A 25860-nucleotide genomic window follows, 5' to 3' on the forward strand; every position below is an offset into this window, starting at 1 on the left:
CTTTACAAATTAAGTGTTTCTCTTTTCTTTGGATATGTACCCTGGAGAACAATTGCTAAATTATATATTAATAACAGTTCTATGTTTAGTTTGTTGAGGAACCTCCATACTGTTTTTTATAGTGTCTGTATCAATTTACATTCCCACCAATAATCTATAAGGGTTCACTTTTCTCTACAACCTTGCTAACTTTTGTTATTTCTGGTCTTTTTGATAACAGCCATTCTGATGGGTATGAGGTGATATCTCATTGCTGTTTTGAATTGCATTTCTCTAATGATTAGCAATGTTGAGCATCTTTTCATGTGCCTGCTGGTCACATACCTGTCTTCTCTGGAAAAACATATATTCAGATCTTCATATACCTTTTAATCAAGTTGTTTTATATTTTTATATTAAACTGTATAGGCTATTAATATATTTTGGGTATTTCTTAACAGCCATATCATTTGCAAATATTTCCATTCAGTAGATAATTTTTTCATTTTATTGATGTTTTCCTTTTGTATGTAAAAATGTTTGGGTTTAATTAGGCCTCATTTGTTAATATTTGCTTGTTTCATTTGCCTTAGGAGACAGATCCAATAAGAATATTGCTACAACTTATATCAAAGGGTTTTCTTCCTATCTTTTCTTCTAGGAGTTTTATGGTTTCCAGTCTTATAGACCTTTAAACCATTTTGAGTATTTTTTTATATGGTGTGAGGAAATGTTCTAATTTCATTCTTTTACATGTGACTGACCAGTTTCCCCAGCATCACTTATTGAAGACTGTCTTTTCCACAAAATTTTTAAGTTTTTTACTGCTTTGGAGTTCACTTTATTTTTATTGGAATATAATTACTTTACAATGCTGTATTGGTTTCTGGTGTACAATATTGTGAATCAACCAGATATATACATATATCCTCTTCCTCTTGTGCCTCCCTCCCACCCCCCAAGTCCATCCCTCTAGATCTTCCATTGTGTATTCTTGCCTCCTCTGTTGTAGATTAACCTATTACAGGTGTGTGGGTTTATTTCTAAGCTCTCTATTCCATTCCATTGATTTCTGCATCTGTTTTTATGCCAGTACAATACTGTTTTGATTACTATAGCTCTGTAGTATAGTCTGAATTAAAGGAGTGTGATACTTCCAGCTCTGTTCTCCTTTCTCAAGATTGTTTTGTCTACTGGGTCTTCTGTGTTTCCATACAAATTTTTGAGATTATTTGGTCTAGTTCTGTGAAAAAAAAACCTTGGTATTTTGATAGGAACTGCACTGAATCTGTATATTGCTTTGGATGGTATGGTCATATTAGCAACATTAAATTCTTACAATTCATGAACATAGTATATATGTCCATCTGTTTGAGTCATCTTCAATTTCTTTCATCAGTATCTTAAAATTTTCCAAGTACAAATCTTTCATCTCCTTAGTTAGATTTATTCCTAGGTATATTGTCCTTTTTGATAGGAGTGTTTTCTTATTTTCTCTTTCTGATAGTTTGTTGTTTTTGTTGTTCAGTCACCCAGTTGTGTCCAACTCTTTGTGATCCCGTGGACTGCAGCATGCCAGGCTTCCCTGTTCTTCACCATTTTCCAAATATTGTTCAAACTCATGTCTCCTGAGTCAGGGATACCATCCAACCATCTCATCCTCGGTCATCCCCTTCTCCTCCCACCTTAAGTCTTTCCCAGCATCAGGCTCTTTTCCAATAAGTCAGTTCTTTGCATCAGGTGGCCAAAGTAATAGAGCTTCAGCTTCAGCTTTGGCATCAGTCCTTCCAATGAATATTCAGGGCTGATTTCCTTTAGGATTGACTGGTTTGATCGCCTTGCTGTCCAAGTTTGTTGTTAGTGAGTAGAAATGTAACAGATATTTGTATATCAATTTTGTATTCTGCAACTTTGCCAAATTCATTGATGAGGTGTAGTATTTTTTTGCAGGTATCTTTAGGATTTTTTATGTATAGTATCATGTCATCTGCAAATAGTGACAATTTTACCTCTTTTCCGATTTGTATTCCTATAATTTCTTTTTCTTGCCTGGTGACTGTGGCCAGAATTTCCAATAATATGTTGAATAAAAGTGGAGAAAATGTGCATCCTTGTCTTATTCCTGATTTTAGTGTAAATGTTTTTAGCATTTTACCATTCAGTATGATGTTAGCTTCCAGCTTATCATAATGGCCCTTAATATGTGAGGTATGTTCCTTCTGTACAAACTTTTTGGAGTTTTTCCATAAATGGATGTTGAATTTTATTGAATTCACAAGCTTTTTCTACATCTATAGAGATTATCATCCTATGACTTTTTATTCTTTAATTTTTTAATGTGATAGATCATAACATTTGATCTGTGAATGCTGAACCAACCTAGCATCTATAGGATAAATCCCACTTGATTGTGGTGTATGATCCTTTTTATATACTGTTGAATTTGGTTTAGGGTTGAATTTGATTCATCGGATGAATTCATTGAATTCATTCATAGAATGAATTTGAAAGCATTCTTTCCTCTGCAAATTTCTGAAACAGTTTGAGAAGGATAGATTTAACATCTGAACATTTTCTAAATATTTGGTATAATTGAGCAATAAAGTCATTTAGTCCTGGAATTTTGTTTGCTGGGAATTTTTTTTATTACTGATTCAGTTTCATTACTGGAAATTTGCCTGTTCATATGTTCTAGTTCCTCCTGGTTCAGTCTTAGAAGATTGTACATTTATAGGAAATTGTCCATTTCCTCTTAGGTGTCCACTTTATTGGCATATAATTATTTGTAGTAACCTCATGTGATCCTTTACATTTCTGTGATGTTGGGTGTAACTTCCTTTCATTACTGATTTTATTGATTCAGGCCCTCTTACTTTGTTTCTTGTTATGACTGGCTAAAGGTTTATCAGTTTTGCTTATCTTTTCAAAAAACCATCTTTTCGTTTACTAAAAAAAATTTTTTCAGTCTCTATTTAATTTTCCCTACTCTAATCTTTATGACTTCTTTTCTTCTACTAACTTTGGGGTTTGTTTTTTCTTCTTTTACTAGTATAAGGTTAGGTTGTTTATTTAAGATTTTTCTTGTCTCCTGAAGTAGGCTTATATTGCTATATACTTCCCTCTTACCACTGCTTTTCCTGTATCCCATAGACTTTAGATTGCTGTGTACTCATTTAATTTGTCTCAGGGTATTTTTTTTTTATTTCTTATTTGAATTCTACATGATTCACTTGTTTAGTAGCATACTGTTTAGACTTCCTGTGTTTGTGTATTTTTTGCAATTTTATTTTGTAGTTGATTTCTAGTCTCAAAGTATTATGGTCAGGAAAGGTGCTTGATATGATTTCAATCCTCTTAAATTTACTGAAACTTTTGTGAACTATCATATGATCTATCTTGGAGAATGTAAAATCATGTTTTCCTTTGATGTGGATGTAAATTTTAAAAGATAGCCATTTTCCTTTTTGTAAATTTTATCATAGCATTGATGCTTCCTTAATTGATGTCTTCTATGTCTTGGAGATAGCCCAGCAGAAATCAGGGAAATGAATACTTCCACAAGGAAGTTTAAGATATAAAGAAATATAAAAGTATTAATACTTTAAGTATTAATAAAAGTATTAATTAATATAGGAAAAGAAGAGAATGTTGAAAGGTCTCAAAACAGATCAATACCCAAAAGAAGGAAAATTTAGAGAAAGATGCTAAATTGCACGGCAATATGTCTCTCTCCTTAATTCCAGGAACATACGCAGAGGAGGGAATGAAACAGCATCTCAGGCAATTGTCAGTGAACAACTAGAGGAATTTCTTTCTTAAATAACAAATATCCATTCTCTTGTAATGTATTTATTCTATTTCTCCACCCTCTTGCTGCCTTCTGCTGTGCTAGACAGGGCTGATCATAGTTATCTAGCACTACTAATAAAGAAACTAAAAGTAGCTTTTTATACTTCATAGACTATGAATGACCAAAATAAAAAAACTATCATCCTGAGCTAAAAAATAGGCATTTTTTAGTCATTATCATAAAAACCAGGAAAGAGATGGGAAAGCGGATGAAGTGTGGAAAGTCACAGGTTCTGAAATAAAAATAAAAAATAAAACAGACATCCTGGAATGTTAAGTCAAGTGGGCCTTAAGAAGCATCACAAAGCAAGTAGAGGTGGTAGAATTCCAGCTCAGTTATTTCAAATCCTAAAAGATCATGCTGCACTCAAAATTCTTAAAGAGATAGGAATACCAGACAACCTTACCTGCCTTCTGAGAAACCTGGATGTAGGTCAAGAAACAACAGTTACAACCAGACATGGAAAGATGGACTGGTCCTAAACTGGAAAAGGAATACATCAAGGCTCTATATTGTCACTCTGCTTATTTAACTTATATGCAGAGCACGTCATGCAAAATGCCAAGCTGGATGAAGCACAAGCTGGAATCAAGATTGCTGCAAGAAATGTCAATAACATCAGATATGCAGATGATATCACCCTAATTGCAGAGAACAAAGAGGAAGTAAAGAGCCCTTGATGAAGGTGAAAGTGGAGAGTCAAAAGGCTGGCTTAAAATTCAACATCCAGAAAATGAAGATCATGGAATCCAGTCCCATCACTTCATGGCAAATAGATGGGAAAATGATAAAAACAGTGACAGACTATTTTCTTGGGCTCCAAAAGCACTGTGGATGGTAACTGCAGCCATGAAATTAAAAGATGCTTACTCCTTGGAAGAAAGGGTCTGACAAACCTAGACAGTGTATTAAAAAGCAAAGACTACTTTTTCGATAAAGGTCAATACAGTCAAAGTATGGTTTTTCCAGTGGTCATGTATAGATGTGAGAGTTGGACTATAAAGAAGCCTGAAGAATTGATGTTTTTGAACTGTGGTGTTGGAGAAGACTCTTGAGAGTCCCTTGAACTTCAACAAAAATCAACCCAGTCCATCCTAAAGGAAATCAACCCTGAATATTCATTGGAAGGACTGATGCTGAAGCTGAAGCTCCAATACTTTGGCCACCTGATGCAAAGAGTCAACTCAGTAGAAAAGATCCTGTTGCTAGGAAAGATTGAAGGCAAGAGGAGAAGAGGATAACAGAGGACAAGATGGTTGGATGGCATCCCCAACTCAGTTGACATGAATTTGAGCAAGCTCAGTAAATGGTGAAAGACAGGGCAGCCTGGCATGCTGCAGTCCATGGTGTCACAAATAGCTGGACATGACTGAGTGACTGAACAACAACAGTATCAACAACAATAGAAATAGAAGTGGAAGTTTTTTTTTTTAAAGCTTATTTTATAAAATCCAACCATTTAAACAATCCTACCTTTATATAATACACTGCAAAAATTGTAGGAAACAGTATAATATCATTCATAAAATAACTATTTTGATGGCCATTTCTACAGATTTGCTGTAGTAAGTTTAGAGAGTTTAAGAACAGAGCAATCAAGGTGGCTTAGTACAAAATAATAAGTTGTTTACAAACACCTACTCATACTGTAACACCACCTACAACATTCATGGATTCATTCGTTATTTTTTTTCACCAAAGTCCAAAATATATTTATTTTCATTCATGGTATGTGTATATAGAAATATTTTATTCATCCAAATTGTCCTCCAACTGAGGTTCTATTTTCATCTATATTTAAAGACAACAGTATGCAGTGAATAACAAGCAAAGCCTACGATTAAAAATGGTGCCACGCATAACCTAATTCTTATAGTTTATGATTGGTAAAAGAAGAAATCAAAAGTAACCACAATAAATGAAATTATTTGATATCGTGTATTATTGCTTATTGGAGAAGGCAATGGCACCCCACTCCAGTACTCTTGCCTGGAAAATCCCATGGACGGAGGAGCCTGGTAGGCTGCAGTCCATGAGGTTGCTAGGAGTCGGACATGACTGAGCGACTTCACTTTCACTTTCCACTTTCATGCACTGGAGAAGGAAATGGCAACCCACTCCAGTGTTCTTGCCTGGAGAATCCCAGGGACGGGGAGCCTGGTGGGGTGCCGTTTATTGGGTCGCACAGAGTCGGACACGACTGAAGTGACTTAGCATAGCATAGCATTATTGTTTATCTTATGCAAGCCTTATGTGCACACTTATCATACTCTAACCAACTAAGTGATAGTGATCTCTATTGTGGATGTGAGTTTCATAAAAGCATCGAAAGCAATTATCATATCAAGATGAATCCAGGCTACTGAGCAAATCATCAGTGGTCTTATATGAACAACTCCTTCTCATTCCTGGACTATAGCTATCAAATGATTCCTTAGTCCCTTCCTCAGAGGCTATGACAAGAATGTTGAGAGAATGAAATACAAACTAGCCCACTCTAATGCACTAAGGTAATTTCAACATGATACATAAAAAGTGCACTTAATATTATTCTTAGAGAATGATTTGAGCCACTCTGGTTTTAAGCTGTTATGCAATGTCTCCCTACCATTTGGAGGAAAATAATACTGCCTACTACATGACGCATACAAAATTTACTACTAATTATATTAGCTAACAATAAAATAAAGCTGGCATTGGAGTACTCTTAAAATATTTCAAAAGCCATGACACATCAAATATAACTTGATGTTTCAAATTACTATCACAGAAAATATTACTTAAAATTCCTATCTACTTATAATGTTTCCAATAAGCCCTTGAATGGTATTTTGGTTAACTTCTGATTCATTAAAGGAAAAATATAATTGAGGTTTTAGATAAAGTCTACCTTTTCAACTAATGCCTTCACGTCAGCTAGAAAAGTGTGAACGCTTAGCCTGTAATTTTTCAGAAGGTAGCAACTGAGAAGCACATGCACACATGACAATAATTAAGTTTCCTTGCCATGTTAAGGTATAGATAGAAAAGTCATAGTTTTCAGATATTTGGAGCATGTTACTTTCACACAACAGGCTGAAGTATATTTTCCTAAAATAATAGACTACCCAAAGTCTCTTTTGCTCAACAAGCAGTTTATTTAAAAACCATAGGGAAAAAAACTGCTACTTGTCCCATGGGCCTGGCCTGGCTTAGCCCCATTAGAGATTCTGAATCCTCAAGATTATTTTTAAGATGGTGTTTGTTATGCCACATTGGAAAAACCAGCTAGTTTCATGTGTAAACTACAGCCATTAGATGTACTAATAAAAATTGTTGAGAAATAATTATTGAATCATTATTGTATTTTATAATATAATATTCAATAAAGGATCTCTTGAATATATGTTTTTTAATTGTAAAATGGCTATGATATTTAATAGTACTCTAAATCATTCAGATACAATTAGCATGTAATTTTAGTGTCAGGACCTCAAAATTCACTTTGCACTATGTTCTGCCTATATTTTTTACAGGCAGCGAGTTAATTTCTGCCTGATGCAGACAGAGCACTGCATCTTTAAACACTTCAGATATCTCAGGTTACCTATCATATCACTTTCCAAAATCTTTAATTAGCCAAACTAAGTATTTATATTTCTTTTAACTATTCATCTTATAACAAGATTCCCAGAAATTTATGTTATCATGATTATCTCTCATCAGTATACTGTCATTTGATAATATTTCTTTAAAATACTCAGCTAAACATATTTTGCCTATAATATGAATAGCATGGACTACATTGGGATGATTATTACCTCCCTTGACCCAAATGCAAAAGTCCTATTAATTCATCTTAAGATCAATTCAGTTTTGTTTAACTATCTTCACATGTGTATGCTTTTACATGGCATCTTTAACCAGGTGAGGTTAAACCCGAGGGGTTCAGCTATGCATTGCTATAGAAACTTCTTGAAGTATTTCAATAATTTAAATATTGAACCAAGATAATGACACCATGAATATATAAGAATGTCATCCCTGTTTTTCACATTTAGGAATACACAGAAATATTTAGACAGGCTTTTCTAAATTGAAAAACATGTATAAAAGTAAACAAAAGAAAGTTAATTTGTAGAAAAAAATATATATTGCCTACTATATTTGGAAGAAGTAAAGTGCTTCTGTGATAGATACACTTTAAAAATAATCCAAGATTTTAACATATTCAAAATCAATTTCTTTATATTCTAAAGGCATAAATCTGCCTGAATGTTTTGCATAATTCTGCCAGAATTTTTCATATAATGGGATTTGCCTACTGATACTTCATGCTTATTACAAAACACATGAAACAGGAAATGAAGACCAAAGAACTTTTTTCTTATTGAGATTTGTCAAAGAATATATTAGAAAAAAACGTGTTAAGACAGTGGAAAATAAAAAACGGTGAGGTTTTAAACTATATCCTACAAAACAAGCAGAAAATAAATCCAGTATTATGAGAAATATGTGGTCCCCACATAATACAAGTTGTATATTTTTTCATATAGTCCTAAAGCTGAAAATAAACTCTCTAGTCATTTACATCGTTTAAATTATTTCTCAGAAAAGTTACCTCAAACTGTCGGATAGATTTTTTTAGGTTTAACTATCATCATTTCTATTTCCCCCCCATAATTTGCTCTTTCCCTTTTAAATCCTCTCATTCCACCTATTTCTCTTATCTTTTAAGTGCACAGAATGTTATCAAGTAGCAAAGGCCAGAGGATGGATTTTGGTTACTGAATTTTAAAAAACTGAAGCAACTATAGTAATTAGTAGTCAATAAAATACTTTCAACCAAATAAAATTAATCTAGATACTGTTCTATATTTTTAAATTTCCTAAGGCAAACATTCATGATAAAAATGCTACAACTTCACATCAGTACTGATCTTAATGCCACAACTTATATTACAGAAAGCATTATTCACAAAAGACAAGTTAAGACTGAATTAAATTACAATGATTAATTTGCTTGTGGGTTTAAAGCTGAATTCAAAAAAATCTATAAACTAAATATGTGGAAGTGGTAGAATGAAATCTCAGTCATTGGGGTGAAGGTTTTCTCTAACTAGCTGCAATGCATCATTAAATTCTATAGCACCAGCAGCTGAAAAATATATATATAGCTGTTTTAAAACTAACAAGAGAAGCATTAGAACAAAGATTTTGTTTCACACATTATTTTGTTCCAGAAAATAATACTGAAGTGGGTAGTAGCCATTCCCTTCTCTAGGAGATCTTCCTGACCCAGAGACCAAACCTGGGTCTCCTGCATTGCAGACAGATTTTTTTTAAGATCTGAGCCACCAGAGGAGCCCAGTATCAAACAGCATAACTCTTAAAAACCAGGTGCTGTATACTAAAGCTATCTTCAAGTAAATCCATATTTCTAAGATTATTTCTACAACTATAAGATTTATGGATTACTGTCATCAAACTTTCATTTTCTTTCTTCTATCCTATTATAACAGGCTCAACCAATGTCATTCCTATTATCAAAAGTAAAGATGAATTATATAACAGATAGATACATGGATGGATGAATGGATGGATGGATGGATTAGATAAATAAGATGAAAAGAAAGATGAGAGTAACAGAAAAGATAGAAAGCTTTATTATGAAAGCCAAATAAGTTTATTGGTTGCCATTTTGAAAATAATTTATAAACGGACAGGGGAGGATGCACAGATCAATCATCTGGCTACAAAATAACACACATGGGACAAAAGAGAGTGACTTTAACCAAGTAACAGCAATGGAGGTGGTGAGAAATAGAGATGGAGCCAACAGGATTTTGGTGGAAGTTTCAACATAGAAGGTTTGTCCCAAACAACTGAGGGGTGGAGTTTCCATTAACTGCACCAGGGAAGAATGTCACTGGAGTTGGTACGGGAGATGATTAGGAGTTCAGTTCTGAACAACTTCATTGGCTATGAGTAGGCAGTCAAATTTGGAAAACTCAGCAGTGGCCACAGAACTGGAAAAGGCCAGTTTTCATTCCAATACCAAAGAAAGGCAATGCCAAAGAATGCTCAAACTACTGCACAATTGCACTCATCTCACATGCTATTAAAGAATGCTCAAAATTCTCCAAGCCAGGCTTCAGCAATACGTGAACCGTGAACTTCCAGATGTTCAAGCTGGTTTTCGAAAAGGCAGAGGAACAAGAGATCAGATTGCCAACATCCACTGGATCATGGAAAAAGCAAGAGAGTTCCAGAAAAACATCTATTTCTGCTTTATTGACTATGCCAAAGCCTTTGACTGTGTGGATCACAATAAACTGTGGAAAATTCTGAAAGAGATGGGAATACAGGACCACCTGACCTGCCTCTTGAGAAATCTGTATGCAGGTCAGGAAGCAACAGTTAGAACAGGACATGGAACAACAGACTGGTTCCAAATAGGAAAAGGAGTACATCAAGGCTGTATATTGTCACCCTGCTTATTTAACTTCTATGCAGAGTACATCATGAGAAATGCTGGGCTGGAGGAAGCAGAAACTGGAATCAAGATTGCCGGGAGAAATATCAATAACCTCAGATATGCAGACGACACTACCCTTATGGCAGAAAATGAAGAGGAACTAAAGAGCCTCTTGATGAAAGTGAAAAACGAGAATGAAAAATTTGGCTTAAAGCTCAACATTCAGAAAACTAAGAGCATGGCATCCGTTCCCATCACTTCATGGCAAAATAGAGGGAGAAACAATGGAAACAGTGGCTGACTTAATTTTTCTGGGCTCCAAAATCACTGCGGATGGTGACTGCAGCCGTGAAATTAAAAGACACTTACTCCTTGGAAGGAAAGTTATAACCAACCTAGACAGCATATTAAAAAGCAGAGACATTACTTTGCCAACAAATGTCCGTCTAGTCAAGGCTATGGTTTTTCCAGTAGTCATGTATGGATGTGAGAGTTGGACTATAAAGAAAGCTGAGCACCGAAGAATTGATGCTTTTGAACTGTGGTGTTGGAGAAGACTCCTGACAGTCCCTTGGACTGCAAGGAGATCCAACCAGTCCATCCTAAAGGAGATCAGTCCTGGGTGTTCATTGGAGGGACTAATGTTGAAGCTGAAACTCCAATACTTTGGCCACCTGATGCGGAGAGCTGACTCGTTTGAAAAGACCCTGATGCTGGCAAAGATTGAAGGCAACAGAAGAAGGGGACAACAGAGGATTAGATGGTTGGATGGCATCACCGACACAATGGACATTGGTTTGGGTGGACTCCGGGAGTTGATGATAGACAGGGAGGCCTGGAGTGCTGCAGTTCATGGCGTCGCAAAGAGTAGGACACGACTGAGCGACTGAACTGAACTGAATTCACTGTAATATTTTTATTTATTTCTTTAAAAATATTTTCATGTGAATAAAAATTCTATTTCAATTTTAATATTAACTTCATCTTTTTTCCCTAACATCCATTTTCCATCAATATTCTACCAATCAGAAGTACATTCCTGTGACCACAAATAGTGAATAGCAAACAACAAAAAAAATGTCTATACTAAAACTACATTGTGAATGCACTTCCATACGCACCCGATGCCAGTGTATTATACCCTAACTGTATCATGAAGCAGACAGGTGAGTAGGTACTAGAGGGGAAGCTTGTGAGAATCTGTTGATTCCATTATTGCACTAACCTAGCATCTGGGAATTCAGAGAAAGAGAAAGGAACTCAAAGATCAGATCTGCACCAGATCTGTGGCATAGGCTCTGGGTTTATGTAAAGAGCTATCATTCCAACATTTTACTGATGTTTTCTGTCAGCTACCATAAGACCCCACTGAATTTTCTGGAAAGAAAAGCTTCTGACCAAGATACTGATTGACAAGGTAGATGGTTGCCTCTGAGCTCAGTTTCACTGAGTGTGGACCTCAAAGAATATCCTGCATTTGGCAATTTAAACACTGATTCTGACATGCACCTCTGAGGAAGATTCTTTTCCTTCTTTGGATTCCCTCACTAATAACCTTATATCAGTTCAGGCACACATTAATCAAATTTCACAGATGTGCAAATTGTCCTCTCCCCTCTGTGGTCACATATTCCACATTAAGGGACCATTTAATTGCATCTTGCAAACTGTGGAAAAATGAGCAAATATCACCCTCTTTCATAATTCTTCCACACAGCTATCCTCCAGAATCTCACTTGCACTCTCTGCAGACTTCCCTCCTTCTACTCTTACTTTTCAAGTCCATCCCCTCAGCCGTTCTGCCCCTAACAACACCTGTTCTGGCTGAAAATTTCCTACTTACTTCATGAAATTCCTCTAGCTAAAAATCTATTTTGTTTGTTGGTTATTTCACCATGACACTGAAAGGTGCTTGTTGAGAAGGTCTGAAAGAAATACTATGTCAACCTCCTATGATTAAAAACACAAAATTTGTGGGAAATGGCAAGGAATATCATGTGCTGATTTGTTGTTGTTCATTCGTTCAGTCATGTCCAACTCTTTGGGACCCCATGAACCGCAGCATACCAGGCCTCTCTGTCCTTCACCATCTCCTGGAGCTTGCTGAAATTCATGTCCATTGAGGCAGTGATGCCATCCAACCATCTTGTCCTCTGTCATCCCCTTCTCTTCCTGCCTTCAATCTTTCCCAGCACCAGGGTCTTTTCTAATGAGTCAGTTCTTTGCATTAGCTGGCCAAAGTATTGGAGCTTCAGTTTCAGCATCAGTCTTTCCAATGAATATTTGGGACTGATCTCCTTTAGGATGGACTGGTTGGATCTCCTTGCAGTCCAAGGGACTTACAAGAGTCTTCTCCAACACCACAGTTCAAAAGCATCAATTCTTCAGTGCTCAGCCTTCTTTATGGTCCAACTCTCACATCCATACATGACTACTGGAAAAACTATAGCTTTGACTATGGATTTTTGTTGGCCAGGTTATGTGCTGATTACCATATGTCAAAAATCAGTACCTAAAAATAAAGCCTTCATCAATGCTTATAAAATGAAATAGTTCAAGATCAGTTTTCTCTAAAATTGTTATACGCAAGCCTTACTTGTCAATCTCTACGTTTGATGTGAATCAGCTGGGTATAGGAAATGAGGACTTTTTAATTTTACTTTATTTATCATGAAAGGACTTTGATTTCTTCTTTCATCCTGGTATATGTTAGATGGTAAAAATTTAGAGATTCCATAAAAATACAAGAAAGAAATTAGGAATGCCAGGTGGATTACAGAGGTGGTATTCATTTCATGTTTTGTAAGGAAATGGGCAAAACAAAGAATTTTAAGTTGCATTATAAAACAGAAACGAGAGAAGATGAATTTAAGTAGAGGGTAAAATAGAAGACATATAACCTTTTAGTTATAAGCAAGGATGTTTCTAAATTTTAAATGAGCAAAGTGTCAAAAGAGAAATCTGGAATAAAATCTAGCAGGAGAAATGGCAACACTGTTAGCATTTTTGAGGAATTTGGAAAATTATTCTGAGTGGTAATGAGAGCATTTTAGGCAAATGAAGTAATTAGTTGTTTTCAGGAACCACAAACCCTAAATTAAGTGTGATGGCTACTAGTACTAATTGATGATTAATGGTTGACTGTTTTCTACCTTCTAAGTGCTAAGTAATACAACTGACTGATATTTGCTTGTGAAATACAGAATAACAATAATATACAAGTAATATGTGAGTGACCAAGTTTCATGCATCTGAAGATCCTATTGAAACATAAAATAAGTAACAAAAACAGTTATAATAATCCATACCTTTTCTGTGTCAATGCCTTTTGACATGGACCATGTTGAGACAATATAATCCATGACTCGTTCACTAAGGCCTTTGGGGACCTGATAGAGTTTCAGAAAGTCCCGAACATTATTCAGCATCTCATGGTATCGGTTGGTGTTGGCATACATTTGCTGGAAAATTGTGGTAACATTTCCAAAAATAGTTGCATAAAGAAGAGCTGAAAGAGAAGAAATGATGAAAATAAAACAAATATCCCAAGTGAAAATAAATGATATGAATACTGGCCAGATCAATAAATTATCTGACAGAGATATACCTTAAAAAACTTTTCAGGATTATGCATGATAACCCCCTGAGAAGAGTGCCTAGAATTTGGTGTTCACTCAGTAAATCTTATCTTTAGTATGATAAACATGATTTTATGACTGACCACCAGCTAGTCAATTTGGTAAAACATGATGGTGATCGATAGAGTTCATGAAGAATTAGATGATCCAAGTTTATGATTTGCCTCTTAGCCTTATCACTAAAATTATCCTCTAGCCCTGACTTCCTGAATGAAGCTTAATCAATTCAAAATTTTGAGGAATTGATGATTCAGTTTAGAAATATATGCTCATTCTCATTGCATGCTTCTTCCAGCTTTTGGAATATTTCCTTCCTTATCAATATTTTTGACAGAATATCAAAAATATAGGATGAGAAGACAAATCAAGGTGTTTCATTTCTAGAAGATTCTAGGAAGAAACAGGATTGGAATTAACAGCTATCTGACAGAATGTGGTCCACTGGATAAGGTAATGGCAAACCACTTCAGTATTCTTGCCTTAAGAACCCCATGAACAGTATGAAAAGGCAAAATGATAGGATACTGAAAGAGAAACTCCCCAGGTCAGTAGGTGCCCAATATGCTACTGGAGATCAGTGGAGAAATAACTCTAGAAAGAATGAAGGGATGGAGCCAAAGCAAAAATTGTGGTGTTGGAGAAGACTCTTGAGAGTCCCTTGGACTGCAAGGAGATCCAACCAGTCCATTCTGAAGGAGATCAGCCCTGGGATTTCTTTGGAAGAAATGATGCTAAAGCTGAAACTCCAGTACTTTGGCCACCTCAAGCGAAGAGTTGACTCATTGGAAAAGACTCTGATGCTGGGAGGGATTGGGGGCAAGAGGAGAAGGGGATGACAGAGGATGAGATGGCTGGATGGCATCACTGACTCGATGGACGTGAGTCTGAGTTAACTCCGGGAGTTGGTGATGGACAGGGAGGCCTGGCGTGCTGCGATTCATGGGGTCGCAAAGAGTTGGACACGACTGAGCAACTGATCTGATCTGATCTGATAATTTCTATTTATTAAATTTATGTCAGTAATCCAGTACTGTAAGGATTTTTTTTACTTCATTATTTTAAGAATAAAGTAACTTGTAACCTGCAAACCACTGTTATCTATCTACAGTAGCTAAAGAAAAGTATAAGGTGTTTTAATGCCCCTGATTGCTACTTCCTCCATCAACCAATAATTTACCAACTCCTCTTTCTCCAGATCTATCAGGTTACTAATGTTAAGCTGATCTTGAAAAAACTTTTAAAAGCAGTTGAGTTCAGAGCCAAATTAATACATCTTCAATCACATACCACTCCTAATCTATTCTGTCCCTTTAGTTTTATCCCTTAACAGTAAGTAAGCTCTTTTAAAAAGAAGGCAGTATTTTATTCCCTTTAATATTCAGTGAATACTATATTTAATAACCATACTCATTGCAAAAGCATTTAACAAATAAATAGAATATCAGACAATGATCACTTCCACTCTTGTTCCTCTAAGCATTTGAAAAAATAATTCCTCTGAACAAAATGTATGAACTGTTTCATTTCACAGTTTCATCAATCAAATTCCACTTGATGGAAAGAGTATAACATCAAACCAGTGAAGCAACTTAAGATCCTCAATCTATTTTCAGAAAATCACTTGTTTTCTTTAAAAACAGTGGCTCTTTGAACATAACAAATAAAAATTTCAAAATAGGAAGTTGTGATTTTACAAGCAGTTACTCGGGTTCTTTTTTAAATCACTTTTTAGGGTTTTGTTTTTTTTTTTATGGGGGGAGGGTTGCTATTATTTTGGATGTTGGTGTCAGCACAGACCAACAAACAAAAAGTAGAGGTAATCACAAACTTAAAACTCTATTCCTCATTCTCGGTATTAAGAAAGACAAGCACAGAAATAATGTGAACAAATTGATGGTAGAAGAATCATATAACAAACATGGAATTTTGAATTTCCAAGAAAGTGACATGAAGAGAATTTGTTTTTTACATAATGAGCTTTTTACAGGTTAATTAAATAATGCTACAGTCATGCTTTTGAATAGCCTCCAGCTATTTTAAAATGTCAGTGAATATTACAGAACCATTATTTTGACATGTTCAACTTGTTTGGCTCCCTAACATGCTTGTAATATGCTATATTTGCCAAAGTGTCTGACTACTGCCTTTTAGTTAAACAAATTACCACACATTTCATCTTTTGGGGTACATTAAATATGCACACATTCTAGTCATATGAACAGCTTAAGCACTGAAATATGAATAAAACTGTCAATGTATTTACAGTTTTCATCATTAATAAATGAAGGATATAATCAACAACCCATTAAGCTGGGTATATTACAAAGATATCCTCTGCCTCCAGCTTTCATGTGAGTGTGGTGTCCTATACTGAGTAAGACTAATCAAGGTCATAATTTAAGGTAAGACATCCAACTATATATATATAATTATGTGCATGCATATATGTATATATAATATATGTAATTTATATGTATAAATATGTATGTATATTTATACATATATACATATTTGTAATACATATAATATATACATAATTATATATACATATATAATACATACATAATTATGTATAAAGTTTTTTACTTTGAAATGTTATAAAAATCAGCAGAAAGCTCACGTATACCCACATGTAGTTCTCTCAATTATGACATCCTACAGAACTATAAGAATCTGCCTGCCAATGCAGGAGATGTAAGAGATGCAAGTTCAATCCCTGGGTCGAGAAGACCACCTGGAGGAGGAAATAGCAACCCAAGCCAATATTCTTGCCTGGAGAATCCCATGGACAGAATTGGAGGGCTACAGTCCATGGGGTCACAAAGACTCAGACATGACTTAGTGACTTAACAATAAAAACAAATAGACATTACATTTAACTAGTATTTTACATGCAGTCATTTTGGGGGTATACAACTTTATAAAAGTTTTATCATCTGTACAAATCTATGTAATATATGTATATTTTAAAAAAGAGAAATCACTTCTTCTTTAAAAATATTTTCAACATTTAAGATGAGTGCACATTTCATAAAATATGGTGACAGCAAGTATGACATTCCATGGCAAGCAACAATACTGCTTCTCACCACAGTTTGTGTTCACAGGATAGAAGAGTACAACCTTAAGGGAAGTGACCGTGGAACATGACACCTGACAATGAAAGAAATCGGTCTCAATAGAAACTAGCTCTATGCTGCTAACTCCCAAAGTAATAACCTCTCTCTTGAATTACAGATACACAGATATTCTTTTTTTTTTTTAATTTTATTTTATTTTTAAACTTTACATAACTGTATTAGTTTTGCCAAATATCAAAATGAATCCGCCACAGGTATACATGTGTTCCCCATCCTGAACCCTCCTCCCTCCTCCCTCCCCATTCCATCCCTCTGGGTCGTCCCAGTGCACCAGCCCCAAGCATCCAGTATCGTGCATCGAACCTGGACTGGCAACTCATTTCATACATGATCTTTTACATGTTTCAATGCCATTCTCCCAAATCTTCCCACCCTCTCCCTCTCCCACAGAGTCCATAAGACTGTTCTATACATCAGTGTGTAGAACAGTCTTATGGACTCTGTGAGATACACAGATATTCTTGAATGTCTAATGCCATTCAAATCTAACATGTTCAAAAGAGAACTTTTATTTAACACTACCTTCTCTTCAACAACCAAGTGCATTTTTCATCTCATTAAATTGCAAAGCCACACCTATTTGCTCAGACTAAAGCTACAGAGTCTTTCTTCAATTCACTTGATTCATCTAATCTACTCCATTATCAGTTCCTATTGGCTCTACCTTCAAAATAGAGCCTCTATTCAATTTCTTCTCACCACCTCTACCAGCATCCTTGTCTCCTTTAAGAGTACTTGCTTTCCCACTGACTAGCTATGTGTCTTTGGACCAGTTACTAGAGCTCTCGATGATTTTATTTCCTCTCTTACAACTTTACAGTTACTCTAGACTTTACAAAGGAGTTGTGCTAAATAAGATAACTCATATAAAATGGTTTTAAAACAGTCCAATACGGAGTAAGCATCCATGAAATGTTACGTATATATCAGCATCATCATCATGGAAATAGCTTCCAAACAATTGACTTTCACTCAGCAGAAAAAACATCCCCTTCCTTCAGCATCAGTCTCTACCCCGTATTATGTCTTTGTTCCTAAACTTATTCATCACTACTTTAATTTATATGACATATTTATCTGTTGATATCTACCTTCCCAATTAGAAATGCAAAATCCGTAAATACTAGCCTGGGCCTTGTCCCTTCTTTTTTGCTCACTGCTGTATTTCCAGAACAAAGATCAGTTCCTGGAACATTATAGGTATTTAAACATTTTCTTTCAGTAAACTGACACACCAAAAACCTAGGAAACATTTTTTCCAGAAACATTCTTTTCGTCAAATCAAAGTTTCACTACTGGTGACACAAAAACACAGAAGTACACACTATTAATGCACGTGAGAGAATAAAATGTTGAGAAACCAAGGTGATACATTCCTGGCCATATTAAGATAGTAAATGAATTGGGAAGGCCTATTGTCATTCATCAAACATGAATGCTCTTGCTTGTCCCGGCAAGGTTTGTAGGGGACCATTATATAACTTGGTGACAGCAGCCATGAAATTAAAAGACGCTTACTCCTTGGAAGGAAAGTTATGACCAACCTGGATAGCATATTCAAAAGCAGAGACATTACTTTGCCAACAAAGGTTCGTCTAGTCAAGGCTATGGTTTTTCCTGTGGTCATGTATGGATGTGAGAGTTGGACTATGAAGAAGGCTGAGCGCCAAAGAATTGATGCTTTTGAACTGTGGTGTTGGAGAAGACTCTTGAGAGTCCCTTGGACTGCAAGGAGATCCAACCAGTCCATTCTGAAGGAGATCAGCCCTGGGATTTCTTTGGAAGGAATGATGCTAAAGCTGAAACTCCAGTACTTTGGCCACCTCATGCGAAGAGCTGACTCATTGGAAAAGACTCTGATGCTGGGAGGGATTGGGGGCAGGAGGAGAAGGGGATGACAGAGGATGAGATGGCTGGATGGCATCACTGACTTGATGGACGTGAGTCTGAGTGAACTCCAGGAGTTTGTGATGGACAGGGAGGCCTGGCGTGCTGCGATTCATGGGGTCGCACAGAGTCGGACACGACTGAGCGACTGATCTGATCTGATCTGATACTTTGAATGGGATGCCATAGAGGTAATTTTCCTACTTTACTTCCTGGTGGCTCAGACGGTAAAGCGTCTGCCTACAATCCGGGAGACCCAGGTTCGTCCTGAGTTGGGAAGATCCCCTGGAGAAGGAAATGGCAACCCCCAGTACTCTTACCTGGAAAATCCCATGGATGGAGGAGCCTGGTGGGCTACAGTCCATGGGGTCGCAAAGAGTCAGACATGACTGAGTGACTTCAATTTCACTTTTACTTTCTTTGAATGGGATGCCATAGAGGTAATTTTCCTACTTTACTACTAATAATTTGATTGACCAGTTAAAATATGTTAAGCCTCTTTTTATATGCTTTCCTGTAGCCTTTTGGAGAAGGCGATGGCACCCCACTTCAGTACTCTTGCCTGGAAAATCTCATGGACGGGTGAGCCTGGTAGGCTGCAGTCCATGGGGTCGCAAAGAGTCAGAAATGACTGAGCGACTTCACTTCCACTTTTCACTTTCATGCATTGGAGAAGGAAATGGCAACCCACTCCAGTGTTCTTGCCTGGAGAATCCCAGGGACGGGGGAGCCTGCTGGGCTGCCGTCTATGGGGTCGCACAGAGTCGGACACAACTGAAGCGACTTAGCAGCAGTAGCAGCAGCCTTTTAAGCTTAAGAAAATTTAAGACAAGCCCAGTTGTACTAGCTTATCATATTTAAGTGCTTCCCTCATGGCTCAGCTGGTAAAGAATCCACCTGCAATATGGAAGACCTGGGCTCAATCCCTGGATTGGGAAGATCCCCTGCAGTAGGGAAAGGCTACTCACTCCAGTATTCTGGCCTGGAGAATTCCATGGACTGTATAGTCCATGGGATCACAAAAAGTTGAACGCAACTGAGTGACTTTCACTTTCACATCATATTTTAAGACTTGGTAATTCTGACATATATACTGGTAAATGTCTTACCTAAAAGTCCTATAGTTTTCTTATTCACCACAAGGGAATTATTTTAAAGAAAATTATGTTAAAGATGGCTATAATTTTCTGACACTCCTTCCATAGACAGCCAGGGTCTTTTTTCCTTTCCCTTGAATCTAGGCCTACTCTATTAACTATTTTCCTAATGGACTATGGTAACTATAATCACATGCCAATATCTGGGCCCATGCCTTAAGAAACTAGAAATTTCTAATTCCTCACTACTAAAACACCTGCTAAAATAACTAGAATATAGTTTCTGTGTTGTGAAGGAGCCTGAATATTCCTCTGGAAAGGTCCACATGGAGAGAAATCAAGGCCCCTGGCAAAGAGCCTTGGCTGAGTTCCCAGCTAAACACTGGCCTTAGGCTGAACAATTTTAACTATGGATATAAGAAGACATTTCTGATAACACTTAAGGCAGGGTGGATGGTTCAACCATCACTTCCCCTTCTATTTATACTGATATTTAATAATTATAGTTAAGATGGGAAGGAAAATGTCCTATCAATCTACGATTCTGTATGCAGCACACAGCTTGACAACATCAGCTTACTAGCCATGTATGTGGCTGAGCCAACTAATAAGTGAATTTTTCAGACCCACTCAAGCAAACCCAGCGGTAACATATGTGCCAGAAATAAGTCATGCCTTCCTAGCCCTGCACAAATTATAGATTCGTGAGTGAAATAAATGGCTGTTCTTGTTTTAAACCACTAATTTTGATTAGTTATGTAACTCTAATGTTCTAATAAACAGTTTTATGAATAGATGATTCTTAACTGATTAATAAACCTGAGAGAGGAGAGTAGTGAGTTCCTTATGATACACATCAGAGTCTAATAGCATATTTAGGGAAAAAAAATTTTAATATATTTTATTGAATATATCTTTATACTCAAAAACATCCATTATTTTTATAATATAAACATTGAAGTCATGAATGAATGCTTTCAAAAAGAAACAAAGTTTAAATGATTGAATAATGTCATATAACTTAATCCCAGATTTCATTCATGCATTGTTTAATTCCATGGATATTTATTGTACATTTATTATATGCCTCCACTATGATAATCACTAAGTATAAAACATAATCTCTGTTCTCAAGTAGTACTCTACTCACTACTTCCAAGGGAAAAGTGTTAATCCTTAATTCTCCAAAATCATAGTCTTTGAAAGAAAACTAGTGATCATCATATCCTTTTCATAGTTTACAAAAATTCACAGATGAACTTATACCGATACCAAGTGTATAAATTAAGTATAGTTTATTTCTTATGGTTAAACAACTGACAGAGTCAAACAGAATCTGTATTGAGCTAATTAATTGTAACTTTACCTACACTCTTATAAGTTGCACAGAATAACAGATCAGATGATGATATCCAGTTCTCTGAATAAATTATGTTCTCAGTCACTTCATTTTGTTTGCTCCTTAGGTCACGCTGCAGTCATTCACTGTCTTATAACAATTTATATTTTTTAGACTTTTTGTGCCCATTCGTGTTGACATCAAACATTTATTTTTCCTAGTTATCTTTCTTTTATAAATCTTGGCAAGTAATCATTAGCCTTAGACTATGTAGTTTAAAATACTTATATAAGAATGCATTTTGGTACCCATTAAAGCCACATAAGTGGTTCAACCATCATTTCCATTTCTATTTCTATTTACTAAAGTCTACCTTTAATAAATGAAATTTAAGACATGGAAGGAAAATGTTCCACCAAAATATGACTGTATATGTATCACATAGCCTGTTAAAACACTTGAAATCACTCCAAGTGGCTGAACAAAGTGAAGCTGAAAATCAGGCCTCCAATTTCGAAGTTTTATTCTCCTTCCAGCTGTCTCATAATGGCTTCAGGTTTCCTTGGATGCTCTTTTGCAATGACCCATAAAAGAAAGCACCCTCCAGGCATCAGTTATGAACCAGATATTTCCTCTTTCCCAGTATTCACTTATCCATGTCCCATTTGCCTAGTACCAGAATTCATGCCAACTATCTTGTTAGAAATTAATTTCATTAATTACTTGATGTTATGTCCGCTGGATCGTCGAAAAATCAAGAGAGTTCCAGAAAAACATCTATTTCTGCTTTATTGACTATGCTAAAGCCTTTGACTGTGTGGATCACAATAAACTGTGGAAAATTCTGAAAGAGATGGGAATACCAGACCACCTGACCTGCCTCTTGAGAAACCTGTATGCAGGTCAGGAAGCAACAGTTAGAACTGGACATAGAACAACAGACTGGTTCCAAATAGGAAAAGGAGTACATCAAGGCTGTATATTGTCACCCTGCTTATTTAACTTCTATGCAGAGTACATCATGAGAAACGCTGTTCTGGAAGAAGCACAAGCTGGAATCAAGATTGCAGGGAGAAATATCAATAACCTCAGATATGCAGATGACACTGCCTTTATGGCAGAAAGTGAAGAGGAACTAAAAAGCCTCTTGATGAAAGTGAAAGAGGAGAGTGAAAAAGGAGATCCAACCAGTACATTCTAAAGGAGATTAGCCCTGGGATTTCTTTGGAAGGAATGATGCTAAAGCTGAAACTCCAGTACTTTGGCCACCTCATGCAAAGAGTTGACTCATTGGAAAAGACCCTGATGCTGGGAGGGATTGGGGGCAGGAGGAGAAGGGGATGACAGAGGATGAGATGGCTGGATGGCATCACTGACTCGATGGACGTGAGTCTGAGTGAACTCTGGGAGTTGGTGATGGACAGGGAGGCCTGGCATGCTGAGATTCATGGGGTCGCAAAGAGTCGGACACGACTGAGCGACTGAACTGAACTGAAGTGCTAAATATTGAAAAGAATTTGATACACTATCCCTCTTAGGGATGTTGGCATTTTGAAGGAGGAATTCCAGGTAATACAATGAATTGACTGAATCATTATTAGAATTAATGCTCAACTAGTAAGATAAGTTGTCACAGAGAACAAAATATTTTTATTTTGTTATAGCAAGATATTGGAAAGATTTCAATAGCTTTCAGCCGATACCATGATCATCATGAAAATTGACTATATCAAACTAGTTTCAATAATTACATGTGTGCATGCTAAGTCCCTTCAGTTGTGTCTGACTCTTTGCAATCCCATGGACTGTAGCCCTCCAGGATCCTCTGTCCATGGAATTCTCCAGGCAAGAATGTGGGAGTGGGTTGCCTTGCTCTCCTCTGGGGATCTTCTCAACACAGGGATCAAACCAGTGTCTCTTACATCTCCTGCATTGGCAGGCAGTTTCTTTATCACTAGAGCCATCTGAGAAGCCTGCAATAATTATATGGCAATGCTTACTATTTTTTATTGAAGTCTAATTCATTTACATATTACTCTCAGATATGCAAGCTTCCCTGATATCTCAGTTATTAAAGAATCTACCTGTAATGCAGGAGACCCCGATTCAATTCCTGGGTCAGGATGATCCACTAGAAAATGGATAGGCTACCCACTCCAGTATTTTTGGACTTCCCTTGTGACTCAGCTGGTAAAGAATTCACCTGCAGTGCAGGAGACCTGAGTTCGATTCCTGGGTTGGGAAGATATTCTGGGGAAGGGAAAGGCTACCCACTCCAGTATTCTGGCCTGGAGAATTCCATGAACTGTATAGCCCATGGGGACCCAAAGACTTGGACATGGCTGAGTGACTTTCACTGCTCACTACAATGTGAGCTATTTATATATTTTGGATATTAACTCCTTTCCAGCCATATAATTTGTAAATATTTTCTCCCATTGAGTGTGTTGTTGTTTCATTTTGTCAATGATTTGTTTGGCTGTGCAAAAGGTTTTAAGGTTAATTAGGGTCCATTGTTTAGCTTTGCTTTTGCTTCCTTTACATTAGGAAACAGATCCAAAAAAAAAAATATTATGTCCAGAAGTGTTCTGCCTGTTTTCTTCTAGGAGTGTTGTGGTTTCTAGTCTTACATTTAGGTCTTTAGTCCATTTTGAATTTATTTTTGTATATAGCATGAAGAAATGTTCTTATCTCATTCTTTTAACCGCCATGTTTTCCTGGCACCACCTCCTGAAGAGAGTCTTTTCTGCATTGTATATTCTTGTCTCCTTTGTCTAAGATTAATTGACCATATGTGTGTGGGTTAATTTCTAGGCTCTCTATTTATTCGGTTGATCTATGTGTCTGTTTTGTGACAGAATCATACTGTCTTGATTATTATATCTTTGTAACACTGTCTGAAAACAAAGAGCCTATATTACAGGGAGGCCATAATATAGTTTGAAAACATTCTGATACTTATAGCTTTGTCCTTGTTTCTCAATATAGCTTTGGCAATTAAGAATCTGCTGTGGTTCCATATTAATTTTAGGACTATTCGCTCTAGTTCTGTGAAATTTTTCATGGGTATTTTGATAGGGATTACATTAAATCTGTAGATTGCTTTGGGTAGAATGACCATTTTAACAATATTAATTCTTCCAATCCAAGAGAATGGGCTATCTTTAAACTTACTTTTATCATCTGCAGTTTCTTTCATAACTGTTTTGTTGTTTTCAGAGCTCAGTTCTTTTACCACCTTGGTTAATTTTATTCCTAGGTATTTTACTCTTTTTGATAGGATCTTAAATAGGATAATTTTCTCTTTCTTATAGGTCATTATTGGTATATAGAAAGATAACAGACTTCTGCATATTAATCCTATGTCCTGCAACTTGACTGAATTCATTTATTAGTTATATTTTTCAGGGTATTCATATATATTCTTATACCTTTTTATTTAAAAAACTTTAAAACACAAAATAATCCAACTACAATGATGAGATCAAATAGTCTTGCAATAGTTCAATGATTTGATGCAGAGATTTTCCTTTTCTCTTCAAATTATAAAATGCAAACATCAGTTCACTATACCAAGTTGTACATCTAGTTTTATCAGCTACAGAAAAGAAAAAAGTAAAAGAAAAAATATGGTGAATACAGAATGGATCCACTATAGTGAAAAAATAAATTTATTTATAACTCTCCTCTGTTTATTTTGTATCAAACAGACATTTTAAATGTAATTTTCATTAATTATACCTGCAACCCATTTCTCTACTCTTCAGCACCAGAATGTAAAAAGACACAATAGAGGGAGGTAACATTAGATCACTTATTCTTTCTATATAAAGTGGGTGTTACTATTATACTTACATTAATACGGAAGCATTAAATATAAAACTTGAAATAATATTAAAATACATCTTTGCCAAAACATGAGTATTATTGATCCAAGACTCAGAGTGAAATGGCACTGCCAACAAACTCTTGAGGCTACTAAGAATGGTATCTGTGGGACAGACAAAAGTTTCTCATATATTCTGAAAAATAGTGTCATAACCTATCTTCTTGTTGAGCCTCCAAACAGTTTACTCTTGCTTCCAAATCTTTGTCATTACGTTCCTTTGTGGTAGATTTCAAAATCTGACCATACATTTTTCCTATCTTGGTATGTACATCATTTTGCAATAAGACTTTATTGCTTTTCCCACCAAAAGGTGGAATATGCTTCCTTTAATATGGGCTGGTTTATGACTTCCAATAGAATATGGCAGTGATGATATTATGCCATTTCCAGAGCCAGACATTAAGGGGACTTGCATATTTTAGAATGTTGTCTTGAGATCATGATTCCTGAAGAAACCTGGGATGTACCAGCAGACAGCAAAAATGGCGAGATTTAGTTATTCAGTGGTCTCAGCTGAAGTTTTAATGGATACACTGTTTGGATCAATTATCCCATTTCTTGGAAGTTACACCATGACATTATAA

The 25860-nt window shown here is 36.1% G+C and overlaps 1 protein-coding gene across 7 annotated transcripts in view; it reads right to left on the bottom strand.

Moving 5' to 3' along the window:
- KCNH5 (potassium voltage-gated channel subfamily H member 5) overlaps window positions 1-25860 on the bottom strand; it is a 350572-nt gene that overhangs the window by 140193 nt on the left and 184519 nt on the right. For all 7 annotated transcript variants that reach the window (XM_055538285.1, XM_055538286.1, XM_055538282.1 and 4 more), the window contains one exon: window positions 13595-13794. In XM_055538285.1, coding sequence (XP_055394260.1) covers window positions 13595-13794 — 200 coding nt within the window. The remainder of the gene's footprint in view (window positions 1-13594; window positions 13795-25860) is intronic.

Source organism: Bubalus kerabau, chromosome 10 (genome assembly GCF_029407905.1).
Source record: "Bubalus kerabau isolate K-KA32 ecotype Philippines breed swamp buffalo chromosome 10, PCC_UOA_SB_1v2, whole genome shotgun sequence".
Taxonomy (NCBI): Eukaryota; Metazoa; Chordata; class Mammalia; order Artiodactyla; family Bovidae; genus Bubalus; species Bubalus kerabau.